Source organism: Archocentrus centrarchus, chromosome 9 (assembly GCF_007364275.1).
Source record: "Archocentrus centrarchus isolate MPI-CPG fArcCen1 chromosome 9, fArcCen1, whole genome shotgun sequence".
Lineage (NCBI taxonomy): Eukaryota > Metazoa > Chordata > Actinopteri > Cichliformes > Cichlidae > Archocentrus > Archocentrus centrarchus.
In genome coordinates this window covers 13,907,217-13,925,712 of record NC_044354.1, presented here as the reverse complement: position 1 = coordinate 13,925,712, position 18,496 = coordinate 13,907,217, and the positions used below count along the sequence as shown (strand labels likewise).

General features: G+C 41.8%; 1 protein-coding gene across 3 annotated transcripts in view; it reads right to left on the bottom strand.

Moving 5' to 3' along the window:
• ank1a (ankyrin 1, erythrocytic a) overlaps window positions 1-18,496 on the bottom strand; it is a 94,205-nt gene that overhangs the window by 3,938 nt on the left and 71,771 nt on the right. Inside the window, exons 31-44 of one of the 3 annotated variants that reach the window (XM_030737233.1) lie at window positions 16,795-16,999; window positions 16,475-16,571; window positions 16,065-16,293; window positions 15,773-15,901; window positions 15,537-15,656; window positions 15,365-15,449; window positions 15,130-15,204; window positions 14,734-14,865; window positions 14,470-14,625; window positions 8,653-9,295; window positions 8,130-8,478; window positions 4,050-4,133; window positions 3,607-3,759; window positions 2,343-2,441 (exon numbers count right to left, since the gene is read on the bottom strand). In XM_030737233.1, the coding sequence (XP_030593093.1) occupies window positions 2,370-2,441; window positions 3,607-3,759; window positions 4,050-4,133; window positions 8,130-8,478; window positions 8,653-9,295; window positions 14,470-14,625; window positions 14,734-14,865; window positions 15,130-15,204; window positions 15,365-15,449; window positions 15,537-15,656; window positions 15,773-15,901; window positions 16,065-16,293; window positions 16,475-16,571; window positions 16,795-16,999 (2,529 nt within the window). In that variant the 3' untranslated portion in view covers window positions 2,343-2,369. Of the gene's footprint in view, window positions 1-2,342; window positions 2,442-3,594; window positions 3,760-4,049; window positions 4,134-6,749; window positions 7,485-8,129; window positions 8,479-8,652; window positions 9,296-14,469; window positions 14,626-14,733; window positions 14,866-15,129; window positions 15,205-15,364; window positions 15,450-15,536; window positions 15,657-15,772; window positions 15,902-16,064; window positions 16,294-16,474; window positions 16,572-16,794; window positions 17,000-18,496 lie in introns of those variants that run through there. The other 2 variants (XM_030737231.1, XM_030737232.1) reach the window with 2 other exon arrangements.

Genomic DNA, 18,496 nt, shown 5'->3' with positions numbered 1-18,496 from the left:
GCAAATGTGAGTGTTTTTGACTTCTGGATATGCATACTGCTACATAACTGCTTTATAGTGGTGGAAATTTTGAAGTTCCCTTCAGATTTTCCTCATATCACCCAAACACTCAATAACACGTTAATCTTACAGAAGAATTTAAGCATAAATTGGTGGCAACAGTGGTTTAACATTCAGGAGTGATTCACTGGAAATATCAGTAATCTCAGGAATGTCATGGCATTTATGTTAAAGAGGGCACGACTCACATACACGCACGCACACACGCGCGCGCACACACACACACACACCCCCGCGCGCGCATGCACACACAGACTACAGGGGCTCCAATTCTCCAGACAGGTGGCCTTACAGCTTTGACCTTCAGCGCTGTCATTTTACAGTCTCTCTTTGCTTTTGTGCTGAGTGCACATTGTGCCAGCCTTTTTATATTATATCACAACATGCATGATAAAAGTAAATAAATGCATGTACAGCAGGTTACCATATTGCGACATTAACAATCTGTTTGCATCAAATGTATGAAATAACATTTGCACTTCGTTTTTGCTTCTTTCTATATATTTTATAGAAATAATAACTTAAATTTAATAGAAAAACTGTCTGCCAGATTTGAATATTCACAAATCTTACTTCATACTCTGATGTAAACGTGGCCGGGTGCTTGTCAGAAGGGAATTTATATTGTTTATTTAAGCTGTAAAACTTTTTGTGTTGCTTAAAAAAAAAAATCAAGAGACAAAGACAGATGAGGTTAAAAAAAACATTTCTGGATCATTTAGAGTCGGGTTCTAAACATACGTGTTACTCTACATTCACCGGTCACTTCATTAGATACACCTGTTCAGCTTCTTTTTTGTGCAAATATCTAATCAGCCAATCACATGACAACAACTCAAATCATTTAGGTTTGTAGACACGATCAATATGACTGCTGAAGTTTAAACTGAGCATCAAAATGGAGAAAAGTGATTTAAGTGACTTTGAACATGGCTTGGTTGTTGGTGCCAGACAAGCTGGTCTGAGTACTACAGAAACTGCTGATCTACTGAGATTTTCACACACAACCATCTCTAGGGGTTACAGAGAATGGTCTGAAAAAGAGAAAATAACCAGTGAGTGGCAGCTCTCTGGGTGAAAATGCCTTGTTGATGTCAGAGGTCAGAAGAGAATGGCCAGACTGCTTCAAGCTGATTGAAAGGCAACAGTAACTCAAATAACCACTTGGAACAACCAAGGTATGCAAAGAGCATCTCTGAGCACACAGCATGCCGAACCCCAAAGCAGATGGGCTACAGCAGCAGAAGACCACACTGGGTGCCATTCCTGCCAGCTAAAAACAGAAAACTGATGATATAGTTCACAAAAGCTCAAAAAATTGGATCATAGATAATTGGAAAAATGTTGCCTGGTCTATTAAGTCTTAATTTTTGCTGCAGGATTTGGATGGTAGGATCAGAATTTGGTGGAACCTCCATGAAAACATGGATCCATCCTGCCTTGTATCAAGGGATCAGGCTGCTGGTGGTGGTGTAATGTGTGGAGGATATTTTCTTGGCACACTTTGGATGCTTTAGTACCAACTGAGCATCATTTAAATGCGACAGCCCACCTGAGTATTGCTGACCATGTCCATCCGTTTATGATCACAATCTACTCATCTTCTGTTGGCTGATGGTAACAAAACTCAATTCGTGCTCTAAGGTCCTCTATTGGATTGCGATCCACAATCACCAGATCCCAGTCCAATAGAGCACTTTTGGGATGTAGTGGAGCTGGAGATTCACAGCATGGATATGCAGCTGACAAATCTGCAGCAACTGTGTGATGCTATCATGTCAACGTGGAGCAAAATGTTTCCAGCACCTTGTTGACTCTATGCCACGAAGGATTAAGGCAGGTCTGAAGGCAAAAAGAGTCCAACCTGGTACAAGCAAAGTGTATCTAAAAAAGGTATCCGGTGAATGTATTATCATCTGGATTAATACTAATTAAAATGATCCAAATCAAAATCAATTAGACAGAATAGACATTAGGAAAGAATTAGCAAATCATTGTTTTTTTCAAGCATTTAGGGTTTTCCTGACAATACTTTTTTCTACTAAAGCACACAAAAAAGAATTACAGTTGTACCTTTTTCCTTTTCGTGTGTGTTATTTGCATTTTGACTATTAGCTAAACTAAAAATTTAAGTGTAATTTTGCTGCACCAGCAACACACCATATACCATATCATTAGTAATTATTGAATTAAATGTACATTCAGATACATTTAATCCAGACAGACTGAATTAAATGGTCTAGTCCACAGGGCAGAGGAAGCACTGTGGGTCAGTCCCCTACCTGCGGGGATGCAGCACTCAGTCTGCCTCACTGCTTAACTCTCCGCAGACTGGCACATTTCACTATCTGAGCACCTTTCTTCACATCCACAGTATCGGGCTACATCGGGGGGGAGGGGGTTGACCGCAGAAGAGGTACGAGGATTGAGAATAAGTTGGATGACAGGAGCAGAACAAGAGGTTGAGGTAATATTAGTAAGGGAGGGTAAAACAAAGGAGAAAGGGACAGAGGCAGAGAAAGAGAGAAACAGACCCACAGAGGAGGCAAACAGTGCCGCATGAAAAAAAAACGAGGGCATACAAACACACAGACAGGAAACGAAACAGAAATGTGGGGACAAAAGAGAAAAAAGAGGGTAAAATGAAGAAATAATGTATAAACAGTCAAGCAAGGACAGAAGTGATGGGTAGCAGTTGGAAAGCCAGGTGGTGGTTCAGAGTAATATGTGCAAAGAAGTTTTTTAAAAAGTGGATGGATGGGACTGGGCCACATAATACACAGGTTTCAGGAAATTTCACACAATCAGAACAACCAAGATAATTACTGTATCTAATGTATTGAACCCAAACCTATTCAGTGTAATTAAGATTTGCCCCAAACTCTTTTTGGTTTGCGTGATTAAGGTGCACATTCACAGTTAAAGGACTATAAACTTTACTCAGTTACTCAGTGAGAAAACACTGCATGAAACCACCATCAGTTCATTCAGTCATTAATGTGCAAGAAAAAGAACAGATGAACTGCAGGTGTGGTTTAGTGATGATCAAAATAACAAAACTTTTGTGAACCTCTAAAAAAAAAAGAAGCAATTACAGCATTGGAGCAGAGTGGATTCATTTGTTTTCTTTAATGCAGAAGATGAGCATGAGAGAGAAATATTTGGATGGAGATTAATGTTAAGGGAAGTCAGCAATCAGGCAATTAAATAAACACATGTCCCTCTGTCTTCCGTTGTAATTTACACATACTAAAAAAAGGGCAAACCTTTATTTAAATTATAAGATCACAAACAAACTTATACTTATGCAGCTTAAGGTGCACAAGAATCATCAGTAAATGCTTGAAATGCCTGTGAGATGAAACTTACTGCAGCACAGACCCCAGATACTACATACTACATGGATTTTAATCAAACAGGGCCTCATCATGTGCATCAGCTGATCGAATTCAGTCCATTTAGGCTTTGCAGGCTTGCTGCACACCCAAGCTAATTATGGAAGCTTTGAGTGAGACAGAGAGAGCTGCCTGCAGATCAGAAGCCCACCTTGCTGCTGTCCCGACCCAAGACGGCGTAGCTCATGAACTGCTCAGCATCAGCATCCAGCTCGTTGGCGTCCAGCAGAGAACCTTCCACGCTCACCTCCTGAAACCCCTCCTCACCCGATCCCTTCCCTCTGCGCACAACCTTGCGCACAATCTATCACATACACATGTACACAGCCGCACACAGAAGGGTGAGAGAGAGAGAGAGTGATGGGCAAGAGCAGAGAGTGTGGGTAAGGCAGTGAAAAAGACTGGACTGGTGAAATATGAAGATGTCGCTGAAAAGAAAATGTGTCCACAGTGAAATGTCATATGCAATGAAAAACTTTGTCATGATTATTAGTTTAACATTCATTCTGTGGGGGAGATGTCAAGTAATGCTAAAAAAGGAACAATGTAAAAACAGAGATATTCCTGTTTAAGAATACAATTTACATGGCTGACCTTTTTTGTGACAATGTTTCCATGTTCATCGGTGAACTGTTCCTCGCTTACTTGCTCCCCGGGAAGATCTTCAACCTCATCACCCTGTGGATCAGAAAAAGCATTTCTATAACCATGAACGTCTTTAATAGTGGACCTAAAGCAGATTAAAGCATCCATCACTGCAGCGCTGTTTGCAGGGAGAATCATATGAACCGTAGATAGGTGAGGCACTAGTGCAGTTGATTGTGAGGGGTGGAAATAATTATTTGATCCCCTGCTGAATTTGTAAGTCTGCTCACTTACAAAGAAATGAACAGTCTCTAATTTTTATGGTAATTTCATTATAATGGAGACACAATATCAACCAAAAATCCAGAAAAAACACATTACATAAAAGTTATAAATTGATTTGCCCGTCACTGAGTGAAATAAGTACTTGATCACCGAGCAAATGATGACTTAGTACTTGGTGGAGAAACCCTTGTTGGCAAACACAGCGGTAAGGTGTTTTTTGTAGTTGGTCACCAGGTTTGCACACATCTCAGGAGGGATTTTGGCCCACTCCTCTTTACAGAAACTCTCTAAATCCTTTAGGTTTCTCAGCTGACACTTGGCAGCTCTTTAGCTTCAGCTCCCTCCACATATCTTCTATAGGACTGAGGTCTGGAGACTGGCTTGACTTAATTATGCTTCTTCTTTAGCCACTCCTTCGTTGCGTTTGCGATACGTTTAGAGTCATTGTTATGCTGGAAGACCCACCCATGACCCATCTTCAGTGTTCTAGCTGAAGGAAGGAGTTTCTCGTCCAAGATTTTACGGTACATGACCCCTTGGGGGGTCACACACATACTTGGCCCCTCAATGTGGTGAAGTCGTCCTGTACCCTTAGCAGAAAAAGAGCCCCAAAGCATAATGTTTCCACCTTGGTGCTTGACTGTGAGGATGGTGTTTTTTGGGTCACACTCAGTATTTCTCTTCTTCCAAACACGGCAGGTCAAGTTGATGCCACAGAGCTTGATTTTGGTTTCATCTGATCACAGCACTTTCTCCCAAGCCTTCTCTCAATCATTTAGATGTTCAATGGCAAACTTAAGATGGGCCTGTACATGTGATGTACGAGATTTGCCTTCTTGAGGAAGGAGACCTTTTGGGTGCTGCAAAATTTCAGTCCATTTCGATGTAGTGTGTTACCAGCGGTGTTTTTGGTGACTGTGGTCCCAACATTCTTCAAATCATTAACAAGCTCCTCCTATGTAGTTTTGAGCTGATCCACCACCTTTCTCATGATCATCCACACCCCATGATGCAAGATGGATGGTGATGGATGGTCATTTTATGTTTCTTCCATTTCTGAATAATTGCACCAACAGCTGTCACCTTCTCACCAGGCCTCTTGCTGATGGTCTTGTGGCCTATTCCAGCCTTGTGCAGGTCTACAGTCTTGCCCATGGTGGTGGAGAGGTTAGAATGAAAGAAATTGATTTTGTGCACAGGTGTGCTTTATACTCATAACAAGTATCTGTGATTGATTGATTGATTGATTGATTGATTGATTGATTGATTGATTGATTGATTGATTGATTGATTGATTGATTGATCGCTCGATCGATCGATCGGTTAGTTGGTTGACTGACTGACTGATTGACTGTAATCTGTGTGCCACCTGGATACACAGCCAATCTGTGGAAGACAGAATGCTGGCTGGGTTGTAGGGGATCAAATACTTATTTCATTCAATGACATGCAAATCAATTTATAACTTTTATGTAATGTGTTTATTCTAGATTCTCTCACCATTAACGTGAAACTAGCGCAAAAATTACAGACTGTTTTTTTTTTTTGATAAGTAAGCAAACTTACAAATTCAGCAGGGGATCAAAAAATGATCTCCCCCACCTTAAATCAGCCAGTGGGGATCTTATATTTACAATTCACAAAGTTCATGACAATACAGTTATAGCCTCTATAATCGACAGCACGTCTGTAGAGCTATTTATATGTTAAAAGAAATTCCTGAAGCTGGACACTCAGGTTAAGAACAAGAGAAGGTCGAGCATGTGGAGGCCTGAATAAAACTCCCAAAAGTACCGTCTTTATTCAGTTCATTTATGTCACATGTGCTGCACATTTGAATTTTGTCAGATACATAATGACATGTTATATTGATCCTAAAATTGAGTTTTTCAAAAGCATAATTTCCCCTTAATTGTATTTATTATCCCTCATTTTAAACATAGCGTCAAGGGAGGGAGTGTGAGATACAGTAGAAAGAAACTCCCACAGAGCCAATGAGAACTTTTTATAGAACTAGGGTCCAAACTTGTTGAGCTGAAGACAATCTATTTACAGTATATCTATAACAGCAGAAGATATATTTAACCACATTCTCACAGTTATTTGATATTTTCATTAAAAAAAAAAAAAGACATTCATTAAGTCCTCTCATTGTATGGATTCAATCCCTTTTTTGTTATGGCCCAGCACATATGCCACAATTACTTGTGTCCACATTGTTGTCCTATTTTGTACTTTCCCACGCCAGTAAAACCAGTCAAATAACTTACCACAAATCTATCCTGTATCACTTTTAGCTTTTCTTAAATACACTGCATCCTGCAAGAGTTCACCAACAATATTTCCCTCCTGCTCTTTCCTTTCTTTACTGCCATCTGCCAGTAAAAGCCTTTCTTCAAATTTGTGCACCTCTCTTTGTTGTACCTTAAGAATGACTCTACGGCGGACGACTCTGGTGGTGACATTCTCCTCTTCATCAGCTACTCCCTCAATTTCACCAAGCTCGTGGTCCAGCTGAGTGTGTATGTAGGTGAGCACCGATCTCACTGAGCCACTGGCTATGTGGAGGACATTCTGACAGCTGATCACCAGGAAGGCCAGCAGCACGAAGCTGAAGAGGAGTTCAGTAACCAGGGCCCACATTGCTCCACTTTGATCCCCAGTAAATCAGCACAGTTGGTACAGAACAATGCACGACTGCAGCTTCAGTCCCTTAGCTGTTGGTGACTCCGGCTTCCCACACTTCTCTTAGCTAAGGGAGAATGTAACAGCTGCAGCCCTCAGTCTTTTGTGACTGGTTCAGGCAAAATGGCGTTTTTTCATTTTATTTCTGTCTTCCATTTGCTGGGGCCGTGGGCCCTTTTCCCCACGTCACCTTTCTTTCTCCTTCCCACCGTCAGGTCAGGAGTACCCAGTCAAAGACACCACATCCAACCAAAAGCAATCTTGGGAGGCTTCTGTGCCCACCTCTCTCACTTTCTGGCCATGTGATCGGTGAGCTTTAAATACTTCCAGCTACTCGAGAGCAGCTCTGTGTGCTGTGGTAAGAAGACTAAGAAACGTCCCGCGCATATATGCTGCTCTAAGTACAGAATATTCCACACAGCCTAGATGACTAATTTTTTGAAAACAATTATATGTAGACACAATTATGTGGCCTACAAATTAAGCCAAATGTGCTTTTTAGGTATCAATATGATCCACAAGAGGTATGAAGCCCACAAAGGCTTTGAAAGGCTCTATTTTTGTTCTCTCACAGTTTCACAGCTGAGATTGTCCTGGACAGTGTGATGTGTCTGTGTTGTGCCAGAAAGTTAACATGTGGGAATGACTGGGGTGGGGATCAAGTAACGCAAGTGGACGAGTGAGAGAGCTTTCTATATTTGGCTGAGCACGCTGTTTGTGCCCAAATTGGGCTTAAGACCACTGTGTGTGTTCTTGGGTGTGTGTGTTTACGTTTGCTGTATGAGCCTAGGATCCACATAACATAATGTTGATTTAAATGATAACTAAGGCTTTAATGTGCAACCTCTAGAAGTGGAAGTATGAAAACAACTGCTTGTGTGCATAACAATGTATGCTGTATTGCATTGTTTCTGCCAAGTTTACCTCTGCTGGAGTTGTTGGACTGTTTTACCTTTTTTGTTTGCTCCACAAGAATGTGCTTGTTAAATACAGGACTTGATTTTTGTTGGTCAGTTCACTAATTTGGCCCAGACTGAAATGTTTGACAGACATTGTAAAAGGAGTAATCCTACTCACTTTGTCTCCTTTAAGTTTGCACAATTAGTTTATCATGCTCACCTGGCCTTTCAGGCGGATGTCATCCCAAGCCCTCAGCTCTGGTACCCTGTGTGGAAAGCCCAAACCCTTCTCAAATGGTTGGGTACCTCTGAAGTGCCCCCGTAAGATCTCAGAGTGCCCCATGTCCCTCACAGGCTGAAGCAAGGCCTCCTGGGACATACGGGATGGGTCACCATCCACAGCGTTGCGCACTGATGACATCACGCTCTCCATGGTCTGCCTGGGTTTAGACTGATTGCCCACCCAAGCCTGAGTAGGATCAGTGACAGGGATCCACCCAGGGCCTGTCTGTTCCTGCAGGTAGGAAAGGAAAGATCCTCCACCGCCACCGTTTCCCCCATTACCTGATCTGAAAGGAGATCAATGGATCAATAAGGAGGTAGCCCACTATAAATGTTTACTAACAGCAAAGTGAAGCAGGTTTATAACTCCCTTGATCACCTCCTTATCACAGAATTTTCACTCTCATCTGATAGTTAAGTGACTTTACACTAACTCAGAGGCATACAGAGGTCTGACTCACCTGTCTCCATTCCGATCTGCAGCATTGCTCAGACCAGTTGACTCACTCAACCGAGCATACACCCTTTGCTGCCCTGCAACAAGAGAAAGCCCTTCCTCTGAGCCTGTCCCGCCTCCTCCACCTCCTCCTCCAGCTCCATCACCACCAGTTGTACTTGTGATGGCTGATGCCTCCGAACTTGCCTCTGACCCCTGACCATTGTTCAGACCGTTAAGATTGATCCCAGCGATGGTACCCCCAAGCGAGGCTGGCGTGGTGGTGCTGAGTGAGTCAACGCCCATCTCTGAATCATCTTCCGGCAGCTCAATGGAGCCACTCAGCACCCCACCCCCTCCGCTGGCTGCGCTGGCCTGACTGGCCGGCCGGCCTAGACTTCCATATGGCAGCCCCAGCAGACCCTCTGAATCATCAGCATTACTGCACTCCAGCGAGGAGTCCTCCACAGGCACCAAGGAAGGGCTGTTGCCTGAGGGCCACACCTGCACATCAGACATCTCCATCAGTGTGTCTTCTTCTGTAGTGGCAATAGGGGCACAGTCCAGACTGGAGACCTCCTGCCAGTAAGGGTCAGCACCCAGCGGGGAGGGCAGGCTGTACTGCATGGAGGCTGGTGAGAGAAGCTCTTCCTGCGGGAGCCCATAACCTGGAGCGAGACAGAGAGAGGCACACTGACACCCAGCCCCCCCGCCTCGCTCCCCACCTCACCCCCCACAGCATCAGGACCCTGGGAGGGGGGTTAGTTCCCCTGCCCAGTATCTGGGCATTTAGGGGAGGAGTAGAGGAGGCTGAAGGGACAAATGGGAAAGGAGTGGGGATGGAGAGAGGGGAGGGCCAAGACAATAGGAGCTAGAGTAAAGGTGCAAGGAGCTAAGGTCATGAGAGCAAGGGCAGCTTTTAGAAGAGGGGCTGTCAAGCTCAATCAGCCAGCGCTGACAGCAGCAGAGCAGCAGCGGTAGCAGCAGCAGACACAGCCAGCTGAACCGGTAGGCTGAGGCTGAGGTTCCAACCCAGCAGTGACTGATGCTGCTCTGCTGGCTGCCACCTGCAGGGAGACGGAGAGGGATTATTGACACCTGTCCAGCAGGGACACACACATACACACACTCTGTCTTACACCAGACACACTCACACTCATATATGCATGCATTCAAACCCACTCAGAAACAGGCAGGTTAATACTGTTGTCAGGCTGGATAGCATGCTCGCAGGCAATCGCATTTTCTCACGTACACGCAAACCCACCCACACGCAGACACGCGCATGGTCACTTCACACAGCTGCTTGCTTTCTCAGTGACACGTATCATTTTTTATAATACATTCAATATAACATAGCTATATGAAGATAAAACATAGTAGTACTGTTGAAATTTGTGCAAACAAATTACAAAAGACTTCAATTTTCTTCTGCTGGGAAAGCCACAATGTTGCTGCTTCAAACAAAAAAATGTAATTAGTATTTCAAGTGCATGTTAGTAATGAGCTGTGGACTCAGGTCACTCCTACAGCTGTTTTTTTTAACATCCTTTGACTGAATTTTTTTTGTCTTTCTTGAGGAATCAAATCTGGCACAACTGAGTACAATGTCCCAGCAAGCAGTGAGTTTTTTTTTTTTTTTAATATTTAGATACTATAACTTTATGTGATATGCTAAAGAGGAAAGAAAATCCAGATGAATACTATGACTAAGACTGCTCTGCAGTTACAAAAATGTCTTGTAACCTGGTCATAATACATTAGTTATACTGTAAAGGATGCTAAAATATAACTATGGCCAACAGATTATGTAAAAATTTGGGTCACTGGTAATGTAGGTAAAGCAAAACATGAGTAGCAGTCTGACTGAACGCTAAAGGACATATTATCCCTATGCAGTACATAGATAACAGGAAGAAGAGGAAATGATTCCCCCTTAATGTTTGTGCATATAAATATTTCAGAGGGAGGGAGGGAGAGAGACTGTGTGTATACTGTACAGTGGTAAGAAAACTGCAGAGCACAAGCTGTAACTTGATTCTAGGCTGGCAGCAGGCTACTGCTGAGAGTGCAGAGGATATTTGAGACACCAAGCCACAAAAAAGACCCCTTGTCCCACTTTCTTTTTCACCCTCTCAACTGCTGTCAGTGATCTACAGTTAATGACAAATTCAGACATTTAGTTTGTGCTGTAACACTCTGACTTATGAAGATTTGTGCTAAAACACAAAGTCAAAACCAGATGTGAAATAGATATAAACTGGAGACTTTTGATGTTCATTGGTAATGAATTGTATATTCCTCTGCTACTGTACGAGATTCAAACAATCCTTCGGTGTTTATTTAGGTCCCACAAGGTACTGGGGCATCTGCTTTAAGGAGTTTACATTTTAGAGAGGCTTAAAAATCTATTTATTTTTACCTGTTTATGTAATTTTACACTTTAAATACAAATCTGATTGCCTGCAGAAAATACAGTTACAACTTCAATTATTTTGGAATTAAAATCCAATGAAAAATTCAAAAGCTAGAAAAAAAAAAAATCATCTGAATGAACATTTGTGTTCAACTTACACAAAATCATTTTTCCCTGCACGGCGGTTTACTTGCAGACATAAATGGGGGAACAAAACAAATTTATTTCCATGATTTATTTATTTATTTCCAGCCCATATCCTCCGTATGAGCTGCTACCATCATGCAGAGTTTAACAGTGCAAACGGAACGTTTAAGAGCTCTTTTCTATATCCGTCAAAAAATAGCCTAAAATAAGATGACACTACATATGTTCCACTGCAATCCACTTTGAGTGATGTTTTAAGTGATGTGGATATAGGTTTGCACATAACAAGAAAGGAAAGAAAAATTGAAATAATGAGAAGTGTGAAATATGGAAAATGTGTCCGTGATGGCTCACTGACAGTACAGAAACAGAAAAATACATATAAAGATACCCTTTATGGCAATAAACTGGGCACATATGTGGAAGCCACAAAACATTTAAAACACACATAAAGACGCTCACACGACACACACACACACACACACACACACACACACACACACACACACACACACACTCACACACACACACACACATTGGCTTTGAAGTTCACAATAATCAATGAGCACGTTTAGAAAAAAAGGCAGAACAAATTCAAACTGATCATCACTCACAAAGACATTAAAGACATATAGTTGCACAAAACAAGATGGACACGGTTTACGTAGAATCAGCGACACACAAAACAACCACAGCATTCATACATGAACAGCAGACACAGTTCACAAAAAAGGTCTGTGGCCTTTTTGTATCCTCCCTTAAGACAGATCATTGAGGAGTAACAGAGACAGACTGTAGTCATTCTCAGTATACATGCCATGCAAAGACACGTCTGTTTGTCAGGCAACATTAGGTACTGATGCAGCATTTGAAGCTTCATCTCCAACAGGCCAATGTCAGAGCTGCCCCTTATCCTGGTGTCTCCGTGCAAACACAAGGGAGATGAGCGATGAGCAAAGTTTTGTGCACATGCTGACATGCAGGAGAGCAGGGAAAGAAGGGATGGGTAAAGAGGAAAAGGATAGAGTGGGAAACAGAGAAGAGCAGCAAGAAAGAAAGAGGAATATAAAACAGGGTGATGAACACAGACAGAAACAGTGAGAGAGAGTGAGGGTCACCTCCCCCCTCCCAGTGGGTGCTGAGTACACAGTCTGTGTGAGGGGTATCTGTCACAGAGTGGACACTTAAAAGGTGGGGATTTCAAGAGTCGGGAGAAAAATAAAAGGAAAAAAAAGAAAATGCACTTGTCGGAAAAAAAAAAAGCTAAAGATGTGGGTCAGAGGTCAACATGAGGTCAGAGTTCGGAGAGGAGTGAGAAGGAGGAAGAGTGGGACGGCTAGGCTGCAGATGACCAGAGAAAAACAAAGAGAGGGACAGATTCACAGGGAATGAGAACAGGGCTCCCAAAAGCACATTCGGGGCACCAACACTAACTCTAAAGACCCAAACTACTTCCCATGCAGACACAGGCAGACAGAGTTTAGACCCATTTCAGAGGTCTAAAGGATGAGGTCTTACACTATTATGACTGAGTGCATGTTTTATTTTGTAACCTGGAGTCTGTCTTGAACAAACCTTTGCTTGCTTACACTAGAACACTGAAGGAAAGCTGATGTGACAGTTTTGAAAAAGTAGAAGGAAAATTTCTGCAAAATACTACTTTGCTAAATAAAAATAGGCTTTTGTTCTCTAGGGGACTGGACCTGACCTTAAATAGTTTCCGTTCTGTGCTAAGTGTTAGATGAGGCTATTGATGGCATGCATTTCTGCAGTAAAAAGCAACTGGTTACCATAGCTTAGCATGTGGGAAAACAGAGGAAAACTGCTAACTTGGCTCTGTCTGGACATCAAAAAAGTTCATTAATGACTTTTTTAAACCTTGTTTGTAGTTGTTTAAGTTTATAGGGATAAGCTGTGGTTTTACTGAGTTACCTGGCCAAAAGTAGAACCAGGATTGCTAGATGCTTCTCCCTGTCTCCTGTCTCCCTTCAGGCTAAGCTAATTGTGCCTTTATATTTAACAGATCTTTTCATCTAACTAATAAGTAAAAATGAAAATAAATAATGCATTTTGTCCTTCACTTTTCATTTCACCACAATATTTTAAATGCTTATTCTTGCCTTTCTAGTTTAGCTTTTATTTACTGACTTATTTTATTTATGATCTAAAGAGTCATGCTGGGTGTATCACTTGGTTATTGTGCTTTTAGAATGTACTAAAAGCTGGATCTGTAAATCATAAACCTCTCAATTCTTTTATTTATTTTTTACACTGTGAAATAAGCAAAAGAAGCAATACCCAGCTTTTCAAATCCACCAAGTCAAAGCAGGAACGAGCTTTGGGAGGCAAGTAGCCAGAAAGACAGACACAACAGACAGATACAAAGTTATCAGATTCACTGCAGCTGTGATCTGAACGTCTCCCTTTCCACACTATAATGGTCATGGTCACATCCGTATGCATTGTTACATCTCTGATTATTGCTCCAGTTTTCACAGGGAGGACCTGTCACCTGTCCGACTAACTCATCATCTGCGCTCAAGACAGAGAGGAGGAGCCAGTCAAGGAAGAAGGGGAACTCACAGCAGTCCAGAGGTGAAAATGGAACCAATAAGATGTAGGGTATGCACGTGTGAATGAAACCATGAGGAAAAGGAGTAAAAGACTGAGGTCTGACAGTTGGTAAGAAGGCCAAATGTGCAAGGTTTTACTTATGATCTACGTAGAGCCATCATGTATGACAAGGTGTTTTTAGAGGAACATATCATGCTAAATGACATTTTATAGAACAGCTTTTTATGATGCATAAAACAACTGGTAATTCAAAATGAGTTGAGAGCATCTTAACTACCAAACAATAAAAAGACTCGAAATCTATTACGATTCATATGAAGATAATATTTTCTTTATCTCTGTGTGGAATAACTGAACCAATACACCATTAAACCCCTCGGTATACCATTTAATGATGGTTTTCTATGTGCTTCACTGTATGTCTATGTTACTCTTCTTACAGTAGGAGTGTCCTGAGTCCCTCTGTGTGTTGCTGAGGAAAACTCCTGCAAAAGTTTGAGGCAGCTTTAATACACAGGAGCATCACAGGGAATAAATAAGAAGGACATGGGGACAACAGAGTGATTTAGAGGGAAACAAACTTGACTTTGCCTTTTGGGGAGTTTAGGAAAAAGAGCGTGCAAGTTTATTGGAAAAGTGGCTGGAGATCAAGGTGAAACCAAAATGAGAAGAGGCTGCATCGCGGGATCTGTGAAGGGAGCTCACCGTTGGTTATACCAGGGGACAAATGGTCTCTGTCGTTGTGTCGACGTCTGTTGAGATCACGGGAGCCTTGTCTCACAGGCTGAGGTGGCTGGCCCTCCAACATGTTGATGATGTCCATGCGGTCAATGCTCTTTAGAGCTGTGTACAAGCTCTCCACTGCAGTGATGCACAAAAAAACAGTCACATGCATGCATAGAAAAAAGAAGATAAACTCTGAGTGGACTGATGAAGGCAGAATTCTGCAGCAAATTCAGATTTACTGACTCTTTGCCCTCTTGCCCTCACGAGTGGCCCACAGGTTGAGCAGCGCAGAGCTCTGCTCCAGCAGCGAGTTTGGATTCTCCACACGAATCTTGTTAATGTCATCTACACTGAGCTGAAGCTCACGTGCCAACTCTGTTTAGAAAATGACAGAGGGAAGCTCAAGAAAGCAGGGGAAATATTTATATATTATAGCGTATGAGTCACGCTGATGAGGCATACGCAGAAGAGATGGAACAGTCTCTGTAAAAAACAGCTATGGCTCTTGGCAGAGAAAATAATTAGTTTCATTGGCTGGGCACCATGTGTTAACTTTGTTTAATCAGCAGCATGCTAGCAAACTTGTCAGACAAAAGATAAACACGGATGGTTTACTGCACATAAAACAGATTTACTCACCAGCCCAGCTCAGTCCCAACTGTTCTGCAATTACAGCCATCTTCAGCTCTGTCCTTTCCATAGCACTCATTGATGCTGCAGAAAATATAAATATAAAGCTGAGATGCTCATTGATTCTATGTAGGCTGGAAATTAAGTGGTATGATAATACATAATGAAGCTTTCATTATGTATTACATATTATCATCAAGAAGGTAGACAGTTGTAGTTATGTACAAGAGTGAGAGACTCATACCCATAGCAGGCTCATTTAGTGCGCTGTATCTTTCTCTTAAAGCCAGTGGGGTCAGAGTTCGCCTTCGGTCTTCACTCCCAACAATCTGTCAGCAGCAACAAAATAGTGCTGCAGTCAGAAATCTGTAGAGAAATGTGAATAAATACACAGCAGACTTCTTCTAGAGCTTTACCTTGATACATGGAGGCATAGTGATGTTGAGGTTGCAGAGCACATGCTGGTTGTCCTCATACTTGGTGGATTTGCGAAGGAAAGACAAAAATCCAGTGGGCTCTTTACTGCTGTCCCTCACCTTGGACATAGAGGTGAAAGCAAAGACATTATGACAGATACACAAGTAAAGACAGACCTTATGGAGTAACAAATCAATAAAGAATATAAAACCGAAGACAAGTCGAAAGGTAACACCTTAACGGAGACAGGAAGTCGATTGTCTCTGAAGGCCTGGAAGCTAAAGCAGCGAGGCTGCTGGGTGGCCTTCCTCACCGGTACAAGATTCCCTGAACACTCCAGGTGTAGTGGCATCCCCTCCATAACCTGTAACGATAGAGGCATTAACTATAATGTAAATAAATGCACAGCGTGGCCCAAGATCTTGAGTGCCCTGTGTAATAAGGTTTTAACTGTTAGTGCAGTATTTAGCCCAAAAATCTACAATTATACCAAGAGTATGAAGTGCCGTCCTTGTCCCCGAACTGACCTCTATGTCTCTGCTGCGAGCCACCTCTGTGAAGTTCTCATGTTGCTCCAGAGTTTTATCCATCTTGTCATCGGTCATGCAGTAGCAGCGCAGACGGCCCTCACGCAGCTCATTCATTTTAGCAAACACCACAAACTTGGCCATGTAGGGGACGGCCGACAGCTCCCTGTAGAGCAGGTTGGCGAAGGACACGGCCTCGGCTGTCCGAGGACAGTCTGCGAGCCAGAATCTGGGAGCAAACAATCACATTCAATCACAATGCTGCACATGCATCTGCTCTTTGCCTCTGTAATCACAGCCAAGCCGCTTGCTGCAATGGTTGTAGATGGCAAAGATTTAGAGTAATCTATTTATTTATTTGTCATGATGTCATATATATTTTGGCCTGTATATGCTGCCACTGAACTTACCGTGCTGAAACATTGGTTGTGAAACTGGCACAATCATTAGAATAGATAAGCTTAGTAGTGCCAGTAATGTCCTCCCATTGAGCTGGGGCTGTACCACCTGGGAGTCACATGGAGAGAAGGCAGGCTGAGTGATCACCAGTCATAAAGAAACTCCATTGATGACAGAGTTTTAATAACATAACAAAAAACATCTTAAATCAAGTATTTTAACCAAGCCTCTTTCTAAGCAGCTTTGCTGCATACATAAATCTTTCTTTACTTTGGAAGCAAACTGCTCACACTGACACAAACACCCACATAACAGCTGTGGCATGCAGTACCTATGACAGAGCAGAGCAGACGCAGACTGGTGGTGTCACCCTCCCCAGAGTCTCGAGGGCTCTCCCTCCAAGATGGAGGCAAGGGTATACGTAGGCCGATGGGTCGGTGAAACTTGCGCCGCCGAGGCTCCACAGTGACCACGGGGCTAAAGTTTGCTTGGTTACCGAGCAGCTTTGCAACCAGCTCATCTGGAACTGGCTGAGCCTGAGGTTGGAAATCAAAGATGGCAGGAGGCGGTACGCAACAGGGGGCACGGGTTTGATGATGTGGTAGAAAAAGGGAAATTAAAAAAAAAGAAAAGAAAGAAATATGAAGAAGGAATAGTAATTTTTTTTAAAGATAAGGATAGCAGGTATAATGAGTTGAAGTGAATAAGAGCGAGGAGAACCAAATGGGGAGAAATCAAAGATGAGGAGAGAGAGAGAGAGAGAGATAAGGCCACAGTGAATAAAAGACTTCAAAGCGGAAAGATACATTTGAAAAACAAATAGTAACACAAACTGGTTGCATGACTTCATAAGTATTTTTTTATTGTAAAATGTAACAGTGTATGTTAACAAGAAGTTTTTACAATCATTAATACAGAAGGGATATCAAATAAAAAGGCACTGTGGTTTTTCACAAGGCCATTTATGAGATGATTACTACAACAACATTTTAGCTAAACAGATATATGTCTATAAATATGAAGTAGTTAGCTATATAATATAGCTATATTTACTGAATATTATAAAAATGTCTAATTCACTTGCATTCAGTTACATTCACTATTAGCACGTTAGTTTAAAAGACTTATTGAGCTAAGAATAACTTCATTCATGCGTCTAAAAAACACCTGTTCCAGTAGTAGAAGGTCCACTTTTCATTTTGATTTACTGAAACAAAATTCACCCATTTCTGTCTGATAATAAAAACCCTTAAGCTGCTGACCTACTGTATGGAAAGAAGATTCTGAATTAGGAATTAATGCAATCAGAGTCTTGAACAGGAACAAAAACTTGGCAGAAAAACAGAGTGTGCTGCAAAACAAATGGCAACAGTTGCTATATTTAAGCAGTCAAAATAAATTCACATGCAAACAAAACCTTGAAATCCCAAGAGAAACGAATACATCCACACTAAAAGGAATTAGGAAGGCAGAAAGTCGACCAAAATAAATATAATCTTATGACTGATGACTGGATTATTGTTTCTTAGATAATCACGTTACCAAACGTTCATATTTTAGTCTTACAGTTAAGATTTCAGGGTAGTGGTATGCAACTGCTTGATTTGTTGGGGACATGCAGTCCTGCTTCCTATATGTTCCCTCTAAAAAAAATACTGCATTACAGAGTGTGGTGCTAAAGTTGAGCTAAAAATTATTTCCTATTTTGTTCTTCTAAAAAAAATTTAAAAAAAAAAGGTCTTTTGCCCATTTTTTAGACAGTAAATATACTATAACAACTTGAAAATATATATAAGCTTATGTGGACTTATTTCTTAGATATCTCAATAGTGTGTGGAAAATACTAAGTACAGAGCTTATGGTCAGTAACACGAACACATTGGCAAGAAAGACATAATAGAAATAATAACATGTATTCTGAAGGAGCAGTCCACTGTTATACAAAGGTGCCAAGTGCATGCAATGTGTGAAATATACGTCAAAAAGGTCCTCCAAAAAAAAAAAGCAAAACAGCAAAGGACAGAAAAGTAAAT